Here is a 22,020-nt window from a genome sequence, read left to right as displayed (position 1 = left end):
TCATAATTCAATGCGCAAGAATGCAGACAAGCATTCTTCCAGAAGTAGTGGCCGTTTCTAAGAAGTAGTGGCCGTTTCTAAATCGGGACCCTGTGGATTGCATGTTGAGTTACATGCTCCTCTGCCAGAGTGTTGATGCTGGAACCACGGAGAGGCTGAAGGAGCTGCTGAGTGGGAGGCCAGGAAACGCTGGCAGCTTCTGTCCATGTGGGTTACTTTAACGCTGCTACCTGTTTGGATTTTTGTTCCAGAGGACTCAGTTTGCCAGGAGAGTGGAGAAACTTTCCAAATTAAAGGTGGATGGGAAAATAGCTTTTCCTCTTTAAAAAAAAAATCCCCATGATATTGCTTTGAATAAATAATGTGTGAGACATGAAAAGAGGAGGAATATGAAAAACTAATCATGATTTGATCTGCTCCAGACAACTGGCCTGTTTGTGATTTGGTTTGATGATCTCTGGCATCTCTAATGTGTCTCGAAGCAGCGGGCTAGTTGGTCTCTAGCATGTTTGGAGACCGAGTCATCCATAATCATGTGGTTCGGCTGTCGGCGGCTCAGCTAAGACTAGAGAGAGAGAGAGAGAGAGAGAGAGAGAGAGAGAGAGAGAGAGAGATGAGAGAGAGAGAGAGAGAGAGAGAGATGAGAGAGAGAGAGAGAGAGAGAGAGAGAGGAGAGAGAGAGAGAGAGAGAGAGGAGAGAGAGAGAGAGAGAGAGGAGAGAGGAGAGAGAGAGAGAGAGAGAGAGAGAGAGAGAGAGAGAGAGGAGAGAGAGAGAGAGAGAGAGGAGAGAGAGAAGAGAGAGAGAGAGAGAGAGAGAGAGAGAGAGAGGAGAGAGAGAGAGAGGAGAGGATGAGAGGAGAGAGAGAGAGTCTGGTCCATTGTGCATAGTACCTCTCCAGACAGGTCAGTCAGGGGTTAGCAGTTGAACTCATAAGCCCACTGGTAGGAGTCTAATAGTTTTGCCTTGTCTGGCTGTGCTACCACTTAAACAGGGATCTGTTCAATCAAAGCAGGAAATGAGACGCCCAAACTAGGGAATAGCGCATAAGAGACTATTCTTTTTTTCATTCCTCTGTGAAGCAGATAGACACCTACAGTACAAAAAAACCCAACTTTATATAACTGAAAATGGATCTCATTTCATGTTGCCCTTGAAGAGATCTGTCATGTCTTATTCTGGGATAGGCATCCTAGATGACTGAACTAGTCTAGACTGTCACGACGATGTGAACCTCAAACAAGAAAAGCCATATCCATCCTCATTGCCTTATGTGCATTGTGTGGATCTCTCTGGGAACAGTCCCATTCCTCCAAGAACTTGTTTTCCTGCCGATGTGTATCCTGGTGATGGCGTTGATGAGGCCTGCTGCAATGGAGACATTACATGTGATCTCACATGCCCTTATGGTGACTATGGTTTATTCATGGTTCTAATGATGCATAGTTTACCCCCTAGGTGAATTCTCTTTTTTTTATTCTCTTTTTTTCAAAGAAGAGTGGCCTTTCAGGGTTTGGTCACATGTTGTGCTTCCTAAGGCTAACTCATGTTGTTGGGTCACTGAAACTGCCTGTCCTGTTTACCAACGTCTTGCATCCAATCCATTAAAACTTTTAATGGGAGTCCTGTGTCTTTGACAGTGAATCATGTCTGTTGTCCACTATCAGACTTCAGAGAAGGATGATATGATGCATTGTACTGAGTGTGTGTTTGTTTGTGTATTTGTGTGGGTGTGTGTGTGTTTGTGCGTGTAGTTCGGCAAAGTCATGGAACACTGCTTCCCCTGAGCTAAGAGTGTGTGTGTCTGAGGCAAGGGATCCGAACAGTGCGTGTGTGTGTGTACTATGTGTGTGTATACGTATGATTAACTTAATCTCGCTTTAATGGCCTTTCATTTTAAACGGCAGGCAGACAGACCGATATTCCTTGCAGCATAGATGTTTCACAACATTTGGTTGTTGTTGCAGTTATATGCCTTCATTCCCCCACTGAATTGCCTGGGAGCAGCCTGCACAGACGGGCCTCTGATTCGCGTCCATAAAGAATGATGTGGCTCAGTTAGGTTATGTAACATCTCTTAGCATTCAGTCACCCAGTCACTCAGACAGCTGACAACATAGCTGCTTAGAAGCTCTGGCAGGGCGGGTACACCCTCTCCTTTTCTCTCCCCCACTTTTGGCCTTGCCCACTGTCTTGCTCGCCTTTCTTGCTCTCTCGTTTACTCACTCTCTCCTGCTTACATTCTCTGTATTTATCTCCCTTTCTCTCTGTCTCTCACTCTCTCTCCGCTTTGTCTTTTCATCCTCACTCCACTCTCTGTTTTAATACTCTTTTATCTGAGTCTGTTTACTTCTGTCTCTCTCTCTCTCTCTCTCTCTCTCTCTTTCTCTCTCTCCCTCTCTCCCTAACAGACTCTCCTTCCCTTCTCCACCCCTCTGTCTGTTCTTTCCTGTCTTCTATTAAATCCTCAACTCTTCTCTCCTCTACGATTTGAGGCCTGATTCCCCCCTCCCTCCCTCCCCCCCTCTTCCCCTCAGCACGCTTCCTATATCCCTCAGGTCACTTTCCACATATTAGCACCTGAGGCCAAGGGGAGAGAGGCAGATACATATGGCCTGCCTTGGCCCAGATCGCAAGCAAGCTGCTGAAAAATGAGCTTTGGAAAAGCAATAAATTGAGTCCAATTTAGAATTGAAGGCAAGAAATAAATGTCTCTTCTCTGACTGGAATGGCAAAAATAAATTAAAAAAAACCAAAAATCCTCTTTCTGCCATGCCACCCTGACACTGAAATGTCCCCCCTACCCTTGCCCTTTGACTTCTCAGACCTCAGTGATATGAAATGGTTTGTTTCATATTTTCCTTAAATTAATGTTTTGTTTGTTGTCAGCGCTTGTACCGGTACTCCACAACTAAAGCAACTATTATGGAGCCTACAGTGCTGCATGAAAATAACATCACTTTCAGTATGGTTCCAGCAGGACAAAAGGAAATTGACAGTTTTGCAGATTTGTGCTCTGTCATATTTGAGTCTCCTGTTTTCCAATTTCTCCATTATTCTAGAAGAGATTTTGGAAAATTGCTCCAAATTTCAGCTGATGTGAAACATACAAATGGTATTTGTCAACTCATGAGCACAGGCTCTTTCTGGTTGCTCTTGGTAGAAAATAACAAAACACTTGGATCAATGTTCTCTTTGCTGGTGCTGTGAGACAGCTTTTTTCTGTCTTGTGTTTTTTGGATGATGCTTTTTTTGCGGTTGTTGACGTGTTGCAGGGAATAACATAATACTGTATGCAGTCTGCTGAGATCTATACAAACTCAAATAAGTAATTTGCACCCACACCTGCACCTATAGACAACATGCAGGTCAAGAGTCTTTACTTGCAAATAGTTATACTGTTAAATCATTATTTTTTAGTAATTAATCAACATGTAATTGATCTAGAGTAGTATTAGGACTCTCAACATATTCTATACAATAACATTCCCCTTATGAGTGTCCTGAGTCACTCAACATAAATATGACACAATAACTTGTTCATTGTAATGGTTTCAAGCAAACCCTGATATTTATCGCCATTGACCTATTCTTTGTTTTCTTGTGCTTCACGCTTGAACTTTAAATGTTAAATCCAGGGTTTAATTACATGAAAATATGCACATGTTCTTTTATGTCTGCTACCCAGAATCATTTGCAAGAGCCCTTCGGTCTGTCATATGGGCACTGATAGGCATTGCACCATATAATGACACCATGCCAAAATAACACAACCTCTCATTCTTAAGAAACGGCAAAATACCAGTTTAAGGAAAGTGACAAGAAAAACAAGAAGAAGCTGGACCCATTTAGGTAGACGGATGACTGATCTAAATAATAAATCACAACACCACTATTCAGTCCCATGCCCCTATTCCTTTTAAACAGTCAATTTTAAGCTTGTCTAAGTAAGTGGGAGCCGTATCGTTCACCCCCCTGCCTCTGGAGGGCGCTCTTTTATCATGCCCTATTATAACTGGCCATGTCTTTTCTTCTTAATGTCTTTCCACTCTTGTTTTCACATATATGCTATAAGGTGCACAATGGACGTGTATATCCTCATGGAACTCCTCTCCTCCCTTACTCTAGTGGTAAATTATGTAAGTACAAGAGGCCCGGGGGGAAGGGGAACTCGGTTCTGTCGATGCAGACAGGAACGCCCTTTACCACTTTCAGGTCTTCTCCTCTACCTCGCCTCCCTGTCTGTATCTAATGCATTTTTAACTGAAGTGACTGCAGACTGGCTAGACGTGGAAAAGGGGTTAAAAGTGAGCGTAAGAGAAACAGACTAGATAGTCTTGCACTTTCTGTGCTACCATCCGAGGCAGACGTCTTGCCATGACGATGTGGATACAGTTAAATGTTGTAGATGGTCTCATCGGATTGCATTGTGATGAAGTCAGACATCTTTATTTATTCTGTCAGACTAAAAGAGCATAGACCCAGCTTATCAGTGAGGTTTGTGACATTGTTCTTTTGTCCGTTGGGGTTTGAGGTTCTTTCAAATGTTTTCGTTTCCCTCAAAATTCCATTTTTACGGTTTATTTTCTTTGGAGATGACAGATCGTGAGTATCCTTTCAGGCTAAATTCATGTTTAGAGTTTAGGACCTTTAGGTGATTTTGTGGCAAGTCTACTTGTGGTTTACTGTTGTTGGCACAGGAAATCAAGACCCAGAAGCGTCTCATGCTACCTAAAACCACTTAGAAGTGTAAACTCAAACCGAAACCAACAGTGTTCAGATCAAATCATAGCCAGTTCCAATGTCAGCCACCCTGCAACCCCACCTCCCCCTTCCTTGAGGGGCTGACAACATGGAAATACTGTTTCCATAAGTTAGCATTTCCAAAGCTGCATGGGGAACTCCTACGTGGGAGTGTAGAATTTGTGGGTGAATCAAAGACAGTTGCGGCTACACGCTATACCAACCAAACTGAAGTCTAATCTCTTATTGCACATTCAATATCTATATCTCTACCCTAATATCTGTAATGAATTAGTCATTATATTCTAGTTGCTCTTGAATCGTATAATTGCAATGAATCTTTTAGTTGAACAACACACAGTACATGTATACATATTTAAAAAGCTGCAAAGTTTGGTGCACCCCCCACCTCTTCTGGGTCAGTGTGTCACTGTGCTTCTTCGCTGAAGGCAATCTGTTCTGACAGCCCCTGGTTAAATATTTCTTTTCCAAAGAGAATTCAAGGAAGCTGGCACCCAGACAAGGGACGAGGTATGGAGGTGGCAGAATGGAGGGAGGTGATGGAAGTTTGAGAGAGAGAGAGAGAGAGAGAGAGAGAGAGAGGGAGAGGGAGAGGGAGAGGGAGAGGGAGAGGGAGAGGGAGAGGGAGAGGGAGACTTATTAATTTGACTTCTTGACTTAGCACATGCATATACACACAAACACAACAAAATTCCAGTAAGAAGATGTTGTTTGGTTTGCTGAATGTTGACACACATGGCTGGTTTGTTACTCTTTATACCTCCAGATTTCCATAGATTCTGTAGTACTTACTGTCACACACCCCCCCCCCCCCCCTCACTTCTTATGGAACTCTTAGCAGCTGTTGTTTTTGTTGACATTCATCAGCTTTAGCATGATCTGTATCCACTGCCTTCAACAGATCAGTTCTTATGAAATACAAATACAAAGGAGAAAGACTGACATGACTCTTGAAACCTACCGACAGAGGATCATTTACAGTGCTACACTATTTCAAACAGGTCCAGGAGAGAGTTTTGATGTGTAAGGGAAACAACAATGGAGACAGGGAAACCATCAGTGGAAAAAATGGTGATTGCGCATTTTCCTGCTGGTGCAGGTACATGATCAAAACTCTCATCACCGCATATTAAAAGATTTGCTGTGGGGATGAAGAAGCCCAAGGTAGGAGGCTGATAGGTCCTCCTGCTAACAAGCTCTGCCTGTTCAAAGGCTTTTCTCAGGCTGTGGAGCAACATGAAAGGCGTGTTTAAAAATGTACAAGCCCCGATCTGTTTCCACTGCCAGAGAGCGGCTAAAGAAAACTCGCTTTCGACAGAGTCACAAGTCCCCCGTTGCTGGCTTTTTAAATTAATTAAGATGTTTATGACAGCTGCTTGCACAGTCTAATAGTGGCCATATGGACTTCAGGATGAATAATTAGCCAATTATCTCATTGTAGTTCTTTATAGCATTTTGCTAAGATATTGTAGTATTAAAGGCAAGATGAGATTGACTACTTTTGGTTGCTCCTGCACAATATTCCCAGGTACATGCATAGTATTTGCATGTGTGATCTTTGATGTCAGGGTAGTGGCGGGTTATCTAGTTCTCACTCTTTGTTCTTGAAGGGGCATCAACTGCAGAAATGTTTTCTTCTTGCACTTGGCCTAAGGTGTCCAAAAAGATTTCAAAGATGAAGTACTTTTGTATAAGAAAAAATAGTTTAAGAGAATGGTGGTTTTATTGTGGACATCCAAATGATACAGCAACTAACAAAGCATTTTGCCGTACTGAAGGATATGTAGATCAAGATCATTAATGATGCATCATCAATCCAGCTGAACAATCATGGTTAACTCATGGTAAAACATGGTCAACGCTTAAAAACTTCTCTGTAAAAAACGAATACTGAAGTCTACATAGAAAGCTTAGAAATACTCTATCAATGCAGTTTTTAAATCAAATTTGCTTATCCCATATGGAATACATCTCTTCCTACTGTGTATTCTCCTCATGTGTACTCCGTAATGTGTCAAATGAAGAATTTCTCTGTGTTCTCACTACTTCACTGAACCCACTAACTCAAAGACAAGATGAGGTGCACCTTAATCATTACAATACCTCAGGTCCATTGAAGGAATCACGGTATCCATAACCCAAAGATCTAGTAACAAACTACCATGCTCATGTATAGGCATGCTCATCAAAAGTTTATGGAAAATTGAAGTTTTGTCCTATGTCTAACCTTCGATATACAGTGCTGCACAATTATTCACACCATTAAAAGGCTCTTGTAAGTCAGAGTCCTCTCGCTAGCATCACCCAAAGCATCACCCAATTAGCGTAGCATAGCCTAGATATTAATGTTTTACTTCGACCTCCGACCACTCTGAAGACATTACCAGAGCGTTTTCATGTTCATACTATTAGCCTTTGGTGTTGTCCTCCATTACACATGTTAATTGAATTGTGTCATTTGGCCCTTGTCTCATTCGCACAGCAGGGGACATGAAAGAGCTATTAACGTCCGGGTCCAAACTAGCGCCGACTTGTGTCAGCCACCCAGCGCTGACCTAGACATGTCCTAGCCTTGACATGAAGCATGCAAGAACTCCCATTCCCATTTTCTGCTTGGGACATTTCAAGTGTTTTTACTACACATGTATTGCCACATATTCTGTCTTGAACAGGCGCACACACTCAAAACAATCACGTTGACAGCCATACTGATAGTTAAACAAATGCAGTTTTATTAGCCTTAGTTTGCCACTATAGGCAAACGTCTTTAAAGGGAAACTGACATTTAGTGTGAGGGTATTGAATTTAGCACTTAAGAGAGAAGAGGATATTGAATTCTTCCACTCGTCAACCACCTTTAATTGATGGAAACAAGTTCTGATGCGACCTATTCACATGCAAAGCCGCACAGGGTTGCATTTCTCAGGCATCAATAGAACAGCTAAATAAGTAAGCACTGTCCATTTCATTAATCTTGGCATCAAAGGAAAGGTCTATCTCCTTCTTCCTGTCTGTGAGCTCAGCACGGCCAGGTCTTTACCAGTCTTGGAAGTGGTTTGGATTTTGCTACCATGAGGCACCCTTAAATTGTGTATCAGATTACTTTACTTTGGTAGATAACGGCCTTTCATTGGCTTGGATTGAGTGAGCTTTTGTTATGTGCTATGTAATTGCTCTACGACTCAACCATTTGCTACTTTCTGTTCAGTGGCCATTTAAATGAATGACCATTAATTGGTGAATAAGCGAATTGCAATGTTGTTAGACTGCAAAGAGCTTTTTGTTGTCTAACATTTTTTGTATGTTTTTACCTGAAATGAGTTGTACTAGTAAGAGGTTATAGTACAGTCAAAGAACACATGGAGTGTGGTACAGCAAGTCTAAATATCAAGTCTACTTATCTTTACACAGAACAGAATCCCGAATTGCAGGGAAAATTAACATTTATTTATGGTTGCAACATGTTTCTGTAAAGTCAACATCGTTTTCTGTTGGTATTTTGTCACCACAACCTCCCTTTCACACAGGCCTTCTGACAACTGTTATCTATCCTGAATCGTAAAGCTTCACTAGCAACACTTTTTTATTCTTTCAACCGAGAGTTGAAAAGGGCAGGACTAATGAATATTCTAATCTGGCCTAGATTCAGAGAAAGCATTCTGTCGTGTAGGTGTGTAAAACGAAAGTAGTAGAACCACTGCACCTATCAACCCATTTAAATATAATGAACGGGTAGGTCCATCAAAAGGATCATTTATTTGGGCGGCATTGGTACAGATGCACTCAAATGATCAACTTTACAGAGAAGACTAAAATCTTCTCTGTAAACAATTTTCTGTGCATAAGAATAGATACATAGATAAGATGCATAGGTCTACGTGAATACAATCACGGATCACAAACCCACATGGGTTTTGAACAGGAAGACAGATTTAATCCAAAAGATGAAACAATGTTTTTCAACATTGTTTTTAGACCGGATGTTAAAACCTTCCTGTGCTATCAGATGGAATATAATGCTGATGATAAGGTCTCATGGTGAGGTTCATTTAATAAAACACACACACACATACTGTGAACCTAACAGTGACACATGACTTCACTACAGTGTCAAGCGCTTGATCAACTGTCATGTTATTCTGACATTTTCTCAACCTTGTGTGAATGTTGAAGTGGAGGTAGTCTCTTATCTTAGGGGAACACCTGTGTGTGCTGACTGCTGTCTGTGTGGGGACTTCTCAGGAGAGGCCAACATCTCCACATCACTGAGGGAGGGGGTCCTTTTCTCACGAGGCAACCTACCAGCCCTCTTTAGTCTACTTTCCTCACACACACACTTTTTGACAGATACATGGGCACACACAAACACACACACTATAGGCACACAAACACACACACACTATAGGCACACACGCACACAAACTGCCACCACTACCCTGAGTAAGGGCTCTCTGCTCCCCACTATCCTGGAAACAAGCCAAGGCCTGGCGAATGTACCCTGGAGGTGCGCGTGTGTGTGTGAGGGAGAGAGATAGAGAGTGAGAGAGTATCCTTCTTTTAGGCGAGTGATGCTGAAATGGCTTCTCTAGGAGAGCCATGGATATGAAATTCTGGTGTCAAACCACAGGCCACAACCCCTTGTCTAAGAACTCCTTGGACTAAGCTTCAATTTCCTTCTCCATGTCTGGGCCTTAATAGACCATAGCAGAGGGAGGGATTTAGTTTATGTAGAGGCCAGGGTGATGGTGTGTCTTGTGTGCTGCTGTTTACCTCTAAAGGCGAAATATGTAGTGTTAGTTTTTGAATCACACAAAAAAATCATAAACATTACTATTGTTTATGTTATATTTTTGTATACATGCAATGATGTATATTATATTGTGTTAATTGTTAATATTTGTATACTTACCATGCCTAATTATATGCTAACAAGCTCTTGATACCGTACATACAAATGTAGTTGTATCTAAAAGAGACAACTCGAATGGAAGATTTCCATTGAAATATTACTGCAACAAAGCAAGCTCATACTTTACCATGGGCATTTCCAGTATCTTCAAAAACACACACAGAGCCACACCTGTCTCTGTGTGTGCTGCCTCTGTGCTGCTCCCGGGCTCCTGCCTGCCTGCATGTGGCTCTGCTCCAGTATTTCATTCAACACATAACCTGCAATAGCAAGCAAACAAGGCCAAACACTCACTTGGGGCAAAGTCAGACCAAAACCAAAGAGTGAAGCAGAGAAAAAAGTTACTAGAAAAATCACTCCTCAAACCATTAAAGAACCACACTGAAATCTGATAGAATGAAGGCTTCATGGGATGTTAGACATTGAACTATGGTAAGTTTGCGATATTTTCAAACATTTGCCCTTTAAAGCTAAATTTGAGGTGAATTGTCAATTTATACCTAATTCCATTGCGAAGAAACCACTCTACAAGCAACCTGTAGAGCTCTCTTAATGGTAGATGCACATGGAAACCAATTAAAAAACGACCAGAAATAACATCAACCTGGGATTCACAAGTCATTTTGCTCTTAAAGAACCCCGGGAGAGTTAGGCTCTCCATGGAGTACTTAAGTGTTCCAAAAATTAGAATGATTATTTTTTATCATTATATTCCACTATGTGGAATTACGATATTGAGCTATCTGTGTCAGCATGGAGCAACTTTGTTGGATGACTTTGTCAATCATTTTGTCTTAACTTGGGTTGGACACTATAGAAGGATGTTAGGGCTGGATTCATGTCTTGCAATGAAACCTTTTACCTTTCCATTGAGAAATCTATGATCAATACACACTAATATTTAAAAAAAATATATATATAATTTGAAGATGACTCCCATGCTATGTGAAATACTAGTACTCTGAGGGAGTGGCTCTAGCCCATAAGATGAATCCCTTTGTACTGTAAAGTTATAACACACGCACACATACACACATCTTTCTGATTAGAGAAGAAGCGATGAGCTCCGCTGCCTTGATGGACCCAGATGCTTAAAGATGAATCGCAGCCAATTTGCCACCTAATTGAGAGCAACAAGATCCTAAATGGCTCACATGGACTGATAATTATAGAGATGATTACTTTGATAAGTTAATTAAACATGTTGCTGCATAAATATGAGAAAACAAAAAAGTTGCTGTTGGATAGGAGACAGAAAACATAATGGGATTGTTGTAATGTTATATTCGTTCATGTTGGCCTGTGTCTTGGTGACTTATACACATGCTGTTGTGGTGTTTATCAATAGTATAAATAAATCAACAGTAAACACACAGAATGTAACTCTCAGTACTTTTCTACTGTTCCTGTTGGATTCAGCTTTGTTCCATAACTTCCTCCAACCCTGTAACACTAACTGTGCTACATTGGAGTGTTATACTGTACCTAGTCAAGGTCAACCCCAGAGAGGCACCATTTGGTTTGCAGCAGGCCTACATGTACCTTTTAAAACCCCTCCATTCCACCGGTAAACCATCTGAGTCTGTCTGAGACTCCAACCACCTGAGCTCAACCTACAATAGACCCTGTCATCGAGTCCAGAGAACAACCTGCCTGGGCCTCTCTCTTTGCCTCTTTACTGGATCACTCTCCCTCTTTCCATCTTTTTACCTCTTCCTATTTTCCATCTCTCTCACTCTCTGTCTTCCCCCCCATTCTCTCTGTAACGCTCTCTTTTCTGTCACGCCAGAATAAACAGTGAATGAGGATAAGTTGCAGCAGTCTGTGAACAAGAGAGCACCTTGGCTTACTGAGAGGAGCTGTGGCAGAATTGATACCCCCTAAGGAATTGCCTTCCATTAGGAAGTCATCTTGGTTGAGTCCACCCATGGTAGCATTTCTGAAGGGACAGCTCCATTATGAAAAGGAGACTTTAACTTTGAGTGTTGCTGAAGAACACTCACACACACGCATGCTCGCAGCCCGTGACATGGTCTTGACAGAGATGACAGTGCCATTTATGATAATCATACACTGTCAGGGTAAAGGAGGCTGAAATGATCACTTACAGGCCCAGTCACAGTGTTGGCCCAAACGGCTTCTGTTCTGTCAGTTTAAAAGAGACCCCCCCCCGCCCCCTTCTCTTTCAATTTCCCCCCATCTCTCTTTCTGCACTGATCAGACATCCTTCAAAACAGGCTATCATGAAAGACACAACCACCGCAAATAATCACCTCTTCTTGTCCTCAGTCGTCAACATGTCTACTTGTACACTCTCCCTGGGTCTGAACTTGAAATTCAATGTAGCCCATTTTTGCCATCAGTACTCCTATAGGAGTCAATCAATTTAGTCCACACACCTGAACAGATATTCACGTCTGTTGGCAAAACAAAATCCCAACCCACTTTAATGGGATCAAACCATTGCTCACCAGTACAGCGTGCCACAACCTTGCCCTGTCCGTGACCAGACACCTGCCGGCTCCTCAGTCTCCCAAGGATAGACTCACCTCCAGGCTGGTCTCTGGCCCCTGTCTGACTCAGAGGTTGGATGGCGATGGAGACAGAACTTGGCAGGCTGTTTTTAGGGGTTAGGGGCCTCGACAAGGCAGTCCACTCTCGCCCCCCTGCCTTTCACCCACAACCTTCAAACCGGTCTCCAGACTCCAGTTCATCCAATTTGGACATTCTGAAAGACATCTAGAGGAGGAAGTGAGTCCTTTCACCGCTTCGTCAGTCTTTTTCATCCCTCTGTTTTTCCTCTCAAGCTTAGGAACAGGCTCTGTGTGTGTGTGTTTGTGTGTGTGGTGAAGACTATATTACAGTTGACAGGCTGGATTTCCCAACAAGTATGTATTTTGATAAGAATCAGATACTATAATCTTGGTGTGACATTGACAGAATGGTGGTTCTGCTGTGTGTATGCGTGTGTGTGTGTGTGTGTGTGTGTAGCAGAGTGCCAGATGGTTGATGGGGTTGACTCTACATGAGAGGTGAGCTGCATAGTGGTGAAGGGGGTGTGTGTGGGGGTTTGGGGTTTTTGAAAAGGGAAGAACTGCTCAATGAAGAGTGACACTGTAAAAATGTAAATATGCCATTTGTACTGCTTTGACAGCCATTTAGTTTCACACTGTCAGTACAGACTTGAGTCTATTGAAGTCAAGTATGATATTTTTGTTACATCCAATGTATACCCATTGATTTGTTCAAATCATTCAATAGCAAAGCAAGCTACACTGAAATGATGTTTGTATCTATGTAGTCAGCTGAGGTCAAGGGTTTATTAAAGGCCTACCCGCAGGAGTAGTTTAGATAGACCAGCTAGAGACAGGCTGGCCCAGAGTCAACGCTTACACATACTCATTTGCAATGCAAGCTTGCATGATTACCCTGGAAGTATCCTAAGGTGAGCCCTGTTCGCCTAGGTAAGAGCCTCTGCCCTAGCCCTGCTGTCAGCAATGGTCCACAGAGAGCCACAGATGGGTCCTAACACACGTGCATACGCACACACACACACTTATACAGTACACACACACGCTCCCTTTCTCTCTCTAAACCCCCACCATGCACCATGACCTTGGACAGGCTCAGAGACTATGAGAAAGGCACTAGTGGAGCATGTCATTGCGGCCCACCAGATTTATGCCTCAGGACCTGATGGAGTCTGGAGGCTGTTTGGAAGTCTGACAAACGTCCCCGCCTTACTTATCCATTCTACTTTCTCTCTCTATTACTGTGATCTAGATTTCAATAGACGGACCATTAGAACTTAGGACTAATTGAGAAATTATTCGATGTGTTGTGTGTGTACTTAAAATAGCCACTTGCAGGTGCAGATACCATAGGAACATGTATCAATGCAAGATTACAGTGACCGCGGCTTGAAGCACCTGCTGCAAAACATACTCTCACTGTAGTCTTCCTCACTGTGTACATGCAGATCATGAGCTGAATGTCACATTAACGGATTGTCTGTTTCTGTCTCCTCATAGGTGTCTCATCAGCAAAGAAGACACATACATGTAAGTTTTGGATTATTATGTATTTATAGCAAAGCTATTGAGTGTTCAAGTACTGTGTTCCTATTGGTCATATCTGTGTGTGCTAGACTGTAAAGCATGTTTGATCAAAGAAGAAACCTAATTGTATGTAATGTGTGGTAGCTAATGTAGTTTTGTTCATTTACATCTGTACTACACCTATTGTGTAGTCTGAGAGTAAGACAGAGTACTTAAAAAACATGGTAACAACCTGCCACACACTGTGGCACTCTTACAACTGACATATTAAGGATGTCAAATTATAATGATGGGGGAAAGTCATTATTCACGTCAATACCCTGAACTTGTGTGTGTTTGAGTGCTATTACCCCACACTAATTAGCCTCACGGACACCTCTTACTTTAGATAAAGAATGGAATATCAAAGCAGCTCACCCAGGAGTGTGTGGGTTCAAAGCCCAGGCAGAGGAAATACCTGCCCTGTCTGATTCAGACACCCCACATACCGATGAGGCGGGCGGGCCCAGATGCCCCCTGAGGCTGAATCAGTCATCCTTGATGGTCTAAAGGAAGTGGGAATGAGGAAAGTGGAGGGAAGATGAAAGAGGGATTGTCTGGGTTAGAGGAAGGGTTTGTAAGTTAGTAAGAGATTTGTTTGTGTGTGAAGCTTGTTTTCCGGGTCAGATATACTGTACACTTGGTTATAGTCCATAGGCATTACTGGTACAGTAAAGTGCTGTTGTGAACTGAACAAGCAGAGTCTACTTTAAGGTTGAACTGAAACATCATTTAGGAACATTTAACTTCCATATGGTGATGTACTTCCGAGTGTAAAGGATAGTTGGGACATAAAGTTTGTAGGAATTTCATGCGATTTTTGCAAACACCAATGTACCGTTGTATCATACTGTTGCTAGCTAGCTAACTACATAATCTTAGCTCCGTGCCCGCTAAAAGTAGACTGATTGATAGGTGGAAGTCATGATAATATTGGTTGAAATTGGTTTGTACACACTAACAGTACGTGTGCATACGTAAACATCTGTGATATTTTGTTTTACTGGAAGAAAACAAATATTTTTAAATAGAATAAAAAGAATAATATTTGTTATTTATTACAACATTATGGCATATTGTTAAATAGGTGTGCCTTATGACCATGGATGTGATCTGAATAGGTTACAAATTAATTTCATTTCAGCTCAACTTCCAAAAGGGCTGATTATCTGAAACATGAAAAAATAAAGGCATTAGTATCAAGAAAAGGGTTTATAGTTTGTTGAACAATACCTTTCTTGAAGTATCACAGCAGTTATAATCTCATGAGAATATTCTCATGGTTTCCAGTGAATGTTACATAGTTTCTTTGCAAATTCATAATCTCTTTTAAGGATTTCTGGACCTTTCTTTCTTATCCCTTTCAATCCTCTTTGTTCACAGAAAGGTGACCATTGTGCTATACAGTAGCATGTCATCATCCCTGGGTCTCTATTGATTGGTATTGAAGTGTGTTAAGGATGGGTGTGAGCAGTTGAGCAGCATTGTGTTCAATGACATGGTGACCCTTCTGTCTGCGATGGCACATCTGCCTTTGGATAGTTGAGGAGAAGAGCCCTGTCTTGGAAAGTGAGATGGACAGCCCTTCAAGAACATGTTTTGTGCTGTCTCTTGGGGAGGATAGATGTTTGGTGAAAACCCTCTTGAGACGAAAGATAAGCAATGTTTTATCAGACAGAGTGAGAGAGAGGTTGTGCAATTGTATTACTCACCCTACATCATGTCACATTTACATGACATAACCACAGGTTTTAGTCCCAAAATTCATCATCCACTGAATGCTGATTAGTACATGTATGTGTCACTCACTAAAACACCCACAAGATCCCCTCATTTAAATCACACATGCTGTACTCTTACACAAGCAGTCAGGACTGGGGCTGAAGAGATGACACAAACTTTGACACGCTCCCGGCAGCTGGTGGCAATGTGTGTGTGTTTGTCTCGTTGTTTGTTTTGGAGACCCTTTCTGAAAATAAGTGGCAGCTGTTAGCATTTGTGAGCATGCTGTCGAGGCTTGCTAACGGCTAGCTTTCTTCACCGGGAGAGAAAGAGAGAGGGCAGACTAGGGGAAAACATAGGAGGAGAGAAAGAGAGAGAGCAGACTAGGGGAAGACATAGGAGGAGAGAAAGAGAGAGGGCAGACTAGGGGAAGACAGAAGGAGAGAAAGAGAGATTCCTAAATACTGAAGATGATTAAAGATCTGTTACATTCATTTACCAAGCAATTCACAGTCATTTGAATGCAGGAATTGTATTAAGAGTCCTGCATGTCCACATATTTAAGTTATTTGTGGTCAGACTGCATTGTTGCTTGACATGCCTAGTTTTCTTCTCCTTCTGGTTAACCCAAACTATTTCAGACACAGGTGTCCAAACCAATTGACATTGATTACTTTTACTGGTTTGAAAGTCAGTCTTAGTATACACTTCTCAAAGATGTTTGTTAAATGCATGTTTGTTTGCGTGGGAATCATGCATGGAGTTGAATTACAAAGCCTCCAGCGAAGTTCAAGCATCTCAGAAGCATTTCGAAATATTTAATAACTCCTCCAAATCTATCGACTTAGTGAGATTAGGACGGGATAACTTAGCCTCAAAGCCTACGAGGATTGTACACATATGAATCATTTCCCTACACTGCCAATTTGGAAGAAGAATATGTCCCTGTTGCTGTTTAATTTGACTTGGCAGCATGCACACTCCAGCAAAATAGCCTGGGGCACTAACATCTTCTGTGCATAGTTATTTGCTCAACATTTGTTTGAAGGTACTTAATCGTGTTGTTGCCTCAGTCCAATGCAGTGGGGAGTTGTTTGTTGAAGTCAAGTGGGATGTTCAATAAGTACCTTGTTAGCTCAAGCTAAAATGAACATTAATTCTACGAGTACTGACATCACTGTCAGACCTGTTACTGTATGTGTCTCTCTTCCACACGGCCACATATTTCTTATTGTAGTTGCAGTAGGCGCTGATTGATTACATTGAGCAGTGTTTGAGGTTTTGAGTACAGTATGGTTCTCATTGGGGTGGTGTGCAAGTGTCTTAGCTTGGCTCAGCCTTTAAGACAACTGCTTGGTGCGCACAATGTTGGACTGACATGGGGGCAGAGTCAGCTCAATTCTCTGCCCCCGGCTTGTCCCTTTGGCTCCCACTAGTAGTGAGATGTCTTTGTTGTGAAGGGCCATCATGCTAAGGACTAATGCTAAGAGACATGTGGTATATGGGCAGTGATATGCTGATGTTGAAAAATGTTAAGTGGTCTCCTCATGGTGTGTCAGGTAGCAAACAAAGATGTTTTTATGCAATTATAGGTCTTGTTCTGTTGGTTTTTGGTCACATTTTGAAAGCCTTGTGACTTCAGATGTTAACATGTTTTAAAAAAGCCAAGCCAAGCTCTGAATCGTGGTTTATCAAGGTTTGTCGAAACATTCCAGAAAACCCATTTGCTCAGACCTGTAGACTGCCCATGATTTGTTTGGGGGCGTTACCTACAGTAAATGTCTTGTCAGTATTCTTTTGTCCACCCCCAGTTCATTGGGGTCCATGTTAATCACCTAGCTGGATTCAGAGCTGTATCATAATGAAATGGGTGTTGGGCTGGTCCGTTGATCAGGAAGGACTCATCTGAACAAACGTCAACCCGAATCTCATAAAAGTGGAAGCCCCTGGCTAATGGAACGTTCCGGGTTGGTCTTGCTTGTTCTGTTAGGCTTTCACGACTCCCATTTCCTCCGCCTGGACAACCATCCATCTCTGACAACCCCCCCACCCCCCCCACCCCCTTTTACAATATATTGATGTCATCTGGCAATGACATGCTTCATTCATCTAGCCAGACAGAAATGGAGGTCATTGTCCACTTCCAGATATGCGCTTTGAATGAGTTTGACTGAGAGGTGTTTTACGATGGACGTCGTAATGAATTGACCTTGTGCCGTGGTTAACTTGCAGTGTGATGTGTGGCGTGGGCTTACCCGGTGCACCACGGTATCCCTCATTGAATATTCATGATTTATCACTTATTTCTATAATAAACAGGTGCAAGCTCTTCTGTACTGTGAATAACAATACTTATACCCTGCCCATGCTCTTTTACTTAAACATTTACTTAAAGAGATCCGTTTGATGTTGTTTACGAAGGCTGACTGAATGTTTGTAAACTCTTGTGCAGTTGAAATATTGACCTATAGATTACACACACATCTACAAACATGTCAACAGAGATCACAGGGAACTCTTCCATGCACCTCAAACATGTCTATAATACAAGGCACACATGCAAGCCACAAGCAGGCAAAGCTAAAGACAGGTTCCTCATAGTATTGATATTATATCCATATAATCACATGTAGGCACTGGGATTTCTACATTGCTTGTCTAAACCCATTCACATTCTTCTGTGAAAAACAAAATGTGCCATGTCATGACAGGCGACTTGGGTAAGACCCGATTAAAGGCGACACTTGAAAAGTGCCCAAGACAAATGACCTGGTGACACCCAGCTGTTCAGCGGGGAGCGGGGAGAGCGCATGAGATGGATGGTGTGCTTTGTTAACCCGGCTGACACCCGCGTGTGTGTGGTGCCACCACACTGAATGGCCCTGTCCATAAATCAATTAATCAGACCGTTACACACACACACACACACATACAGTATGCACACACATACACTCACAGACTCTAAGACTCTCTTGAATGAAGACAGGAAAATATGCTGAGAGGGTGTTTGAAGATATCACCAAAGACAACGAGGCTGCTTAATTTAATGTGTATATTGGCAGACTTAATTTAATTTAAAATGTGAATACTTGTTAGTACATGTGTGTACCTATAGACTGTTCCACAATGTAATGACATAATAATGAGATGTTCCTCCATGTTAACATCACAAAGTGCTTACTTAGTAATTATACAGACTTATTATTACAGAGTAACAACTATGCACAGCCTACAATCAATTCAATACTTTCTGTTTGATAGTATTGCACTGTGCCTGGTAACATACAGATTGGTCCTATACTCTACTATGCACTTCTAGACCAGGGGTGCGTTTCCCGAAAGCGTCGTAAGCCTAAGTTGATCGTAGAATCCATCGTAGGACGAATCTTAGTTTTACGGGCCGTTCCTAAAGACATCGTAGCTAAAGTGTCTCTTGAAAATTCGTAACTCTTGAAAGTGCATAGATTAGCCTACTCCTTATGAGCATGTTTGGGAAACGCACGTAAGAAATATCGATGGTTTCGTTTTTTGCTCGATCGTTGCTACGATCCATCGTTATCGGGAAACTCAGCCCAGGCCTCTAAAACTAGGCTCTGATGATGGCCGACCGGCCCAGGAGGTTAGCATGCTTTGGTTGGTGGCCGAAAATAAATTGGTGAAACTGAAGCCATGTCTCTGTTCTTTTACTAAAAGTTTGTGAGTGCTACCAGACATCTTTGGATGTTGTTTTCAGTACATGGGTTTTGAGTTTACACCACAATAAGTGCTTTGTTCTGGGAAGGGGTGTCCAGCTCTTCTACTGCAACTGAGCACTTCTGGCCCTTGATTTTCTTTTTATTTTCAGTATTTGTATGAGGCTGTGGATGAAAAGAATTAGCAGGAAATTAATACCATTTTAATGAAAGGTAAAATCATAAACATCCCAACTTAGAGGATCCTCAGAAGAGGATGCAGTTAGTGGAAATGCTAACCTGTTCAGAAAACCCCTGTATTGACAATAAGTAGACAATGGGGCTGGTATCTTTACATGCCTCAGCAGTACAGCAGCAGGAAACATGGAAGTGCTGGGATGATAAGCAGGGGCGGGAGTAGAAGTGGGAGGAGAGGAAGAGAAGGAAGAGACTTGAAGTTAGACAGATGAAAAGAAGGGAAGGAGAGGAAACGGTAGCCAGGGGATGGAGGGCTGGAGAGAGAAAGACAGAGAGAGACGGAAAGGAGAGTCAGATGAAGGGGAGAGAAGGGGGATGGAGGGGATAGAGGGAGGGAGACTTCTGTCTTCTGCAACCTCTCTTCTCCCTATTGAAGGCTCCTTGAGCATCATTAAGAACCAGGCCTAAATCGGGGGTCCTGAGTGATTAAGTAGGGGGAAGTGTAATGATGTGGAGAGCTTTGTGTGTGTGTGAATGTGTGTGCCAGAGAGAACTCACTCGGAAAGATCATGCTCATTTCTCACCTGATGTCTAACAGAAGGAGGCCAATAAAGGAGTCAAGGTGTTTGTGTTTGCAAAGTTTTGTCGAGAATAATAAAACATTGTTGGCACCAAGGTATGGAGTTTTGCTATTGCTGGTTTATTACAAAAATACATGTATTATTACTAGGAATTATTAGTATCATAAGTATGAAAGGATCATACTTTAGTAACATACTTTAGGAACAAATGCGAGACTCACAGTTTTGATCTTCCAATCCATTATTGTTTTGAGATTTACTTTGAGATTGTATTTGCCACATAATAGGTTTTTATTAGAGTACGCTGTTCATTATGTATTCAGCATTGTACATTCAAAATTATACATGCTGCATATTAAATGTCACATTACAATTTAGAATTTTACATTCCACAGAGACCTTGCTCTAAAAATTTACATGATGCTCTGGTATGACTCTTTTGCTTCAAGGGAACTGCCATGTTGAATATCCCTCCAGTGTGTGGGGGATGGACGAGAACTACAGTCGATGGGGATGTTCTAAAACCTGTGTGTCTGTGCGTGCGTGTGTGTGTGTGTTTATGTGAATATATACAGTACATGTATGTGTTTGTACTGCATATGTGTGTGTGTACAGTGTGTGTGTATGTGTATGTGTATGTGTGTGTGTGTAACACAGACTGTAGAGCCCCAGGGGAAGAGCGGGGGTCTCCTCTGAGGATCTGTCAGACATGGGGTGGGGGGGTAGTAAGGGGTAGTAAGCCGCAGGCCCCCTCTGTGCAGTTCTAAGCCCCCCTACCCAGCCTGGCTCCACCACATGGTCGTGCATCCAGCCAAGTTAGAGGATTCTTGTGCTGAGTGGGGAGAGATGCTAATAATCTCCCAGGTTCATAGATTTCCTTTAAGACTTTGACTCAGAAACCTGTCAACTGGGATTCTCCGCTCCGCTTCTTTGTTCTAGACTAATCTTCATTTGTGTCTGATGAGGGCAAGGAAACAGATGTTATTTCAGAAGGTGACCTGAACTAATTGATCATCTGTCTGTCTTGATGTCTGTCTTAAATTCAGAAAATTGTTTTCTAGTTTTAACGTGGATGATACTTCACAATATAAATAATATTGTGTTAATATGTATATGGTATTACAGGTATAATATTTGTAAGCTTTTGTTGATTGAATCACATTCCCTTAACGATTAGGACAAAGTAACTTGATAACAAACTAGATTCAATGATTAGTTCTATTAAAATAAATCAGTGTGATAAAGTAAATGAATCTGAATGTGGAGGTTGTTTTGCTAATTGATCTTGGGTTACCAGGGTCCTGCTCAAAATACAGTTTCTCCGATCTCACGTCACAATTCGCAAGAAACGCAGAATGCTAAATGACCAGTTTCCCTCATGTACTATCTGTGTTAGACCCGGTTAGAGAAAGATCTATTCCACCAAGCTAAACAGTAATTCATTGAGATGTTACTTAAAATAGTTCAGTAAATTGTATATTTCTGTTTCCTCCCCTTTAGGACATTGACAACCCAGCATAAGTGTGTAGACTTGTTAGCACAAATTTGACCAAATATTATGAATTATGAATATATTATTGAGCTGTATTTTGCGGTCTTATGTATGTTTCCGTGAGGTGTACTTGGTACCATAACTGTTCTCCATAAGCCTTACACAGTAGCATAAAAGCTTCCCCTATGTTTCAAAGCACAGTGTTTTGCCTCCTGCTAGAAGCCCTGAACTTCACAGCGTGATGCTCACAAATTGGGCAGGCTAGCCTACATCCTGTTCTCCTTGAGCCAGGGCAAATTGAGAGGTCCCATGAAGGACTTAAAGTGGGCCATGGCTTGACCCTCTCATACACACACACACGCACACACACACACACACTCACACTCTGATACACATGCACTCAGTTTCACACACTTGTGCACACACACACACCAACACACACACGCACATCCCGGTGACCTAACTACCTTGTTCAGAACAAAAGTTCTGACACGTCTCCTCCTCAGCGGACTACGTTAACAAATGTGGGCCGGTGCTGGTCGAACAGCCACGGCGATGAATCACAGCTCCATGGCCATGGCATCCTCA

The 22,020-nt window shown here is 42.1% G+C and overlaps 1 protein-coding gene across 1 annotated transcript in view; it reads left to right on the top strand.

The window, feature by feature from the left end:
* Nucleotides 1-22,020, top strand: part of LOC134028049 (nuclear receptor ROR-alpha A-like) — a 105,953-nt gene that overhangs the window by 44,325 nt on the left and 39,608 nt on the right. The window contains exon 3 of the mRNA XM_062471365.1: nucleotides 13,703-13,732. Within this exon, the coding sequence (XP_062327349.1) occupies nucleotides 13,703-13,732 (30 nt within the window). The remainder of the gene's footprint in view (nucleotides 1-13,702; nucleotides 13,733-22,020) is intronic.

Source organism: Osmerus eperlanus, chromosome 10 (genome assembly GCF_963692335.1).
Source record: "Osmerus eperlanus chromosome 10, fOsmEpe2.1, whole genome shotgun sequence".
Taxonomy (NCBI): domain Eukaryota; kingdom Metazoa; phylum Chordata; class Actinopteri; order Osmeriformes; family Osmeridae; genus Osmerus; species Osmerus eperlanus.
This window is presented reverse-complemented; position numbering and strand designations above follow the sequence as displayed.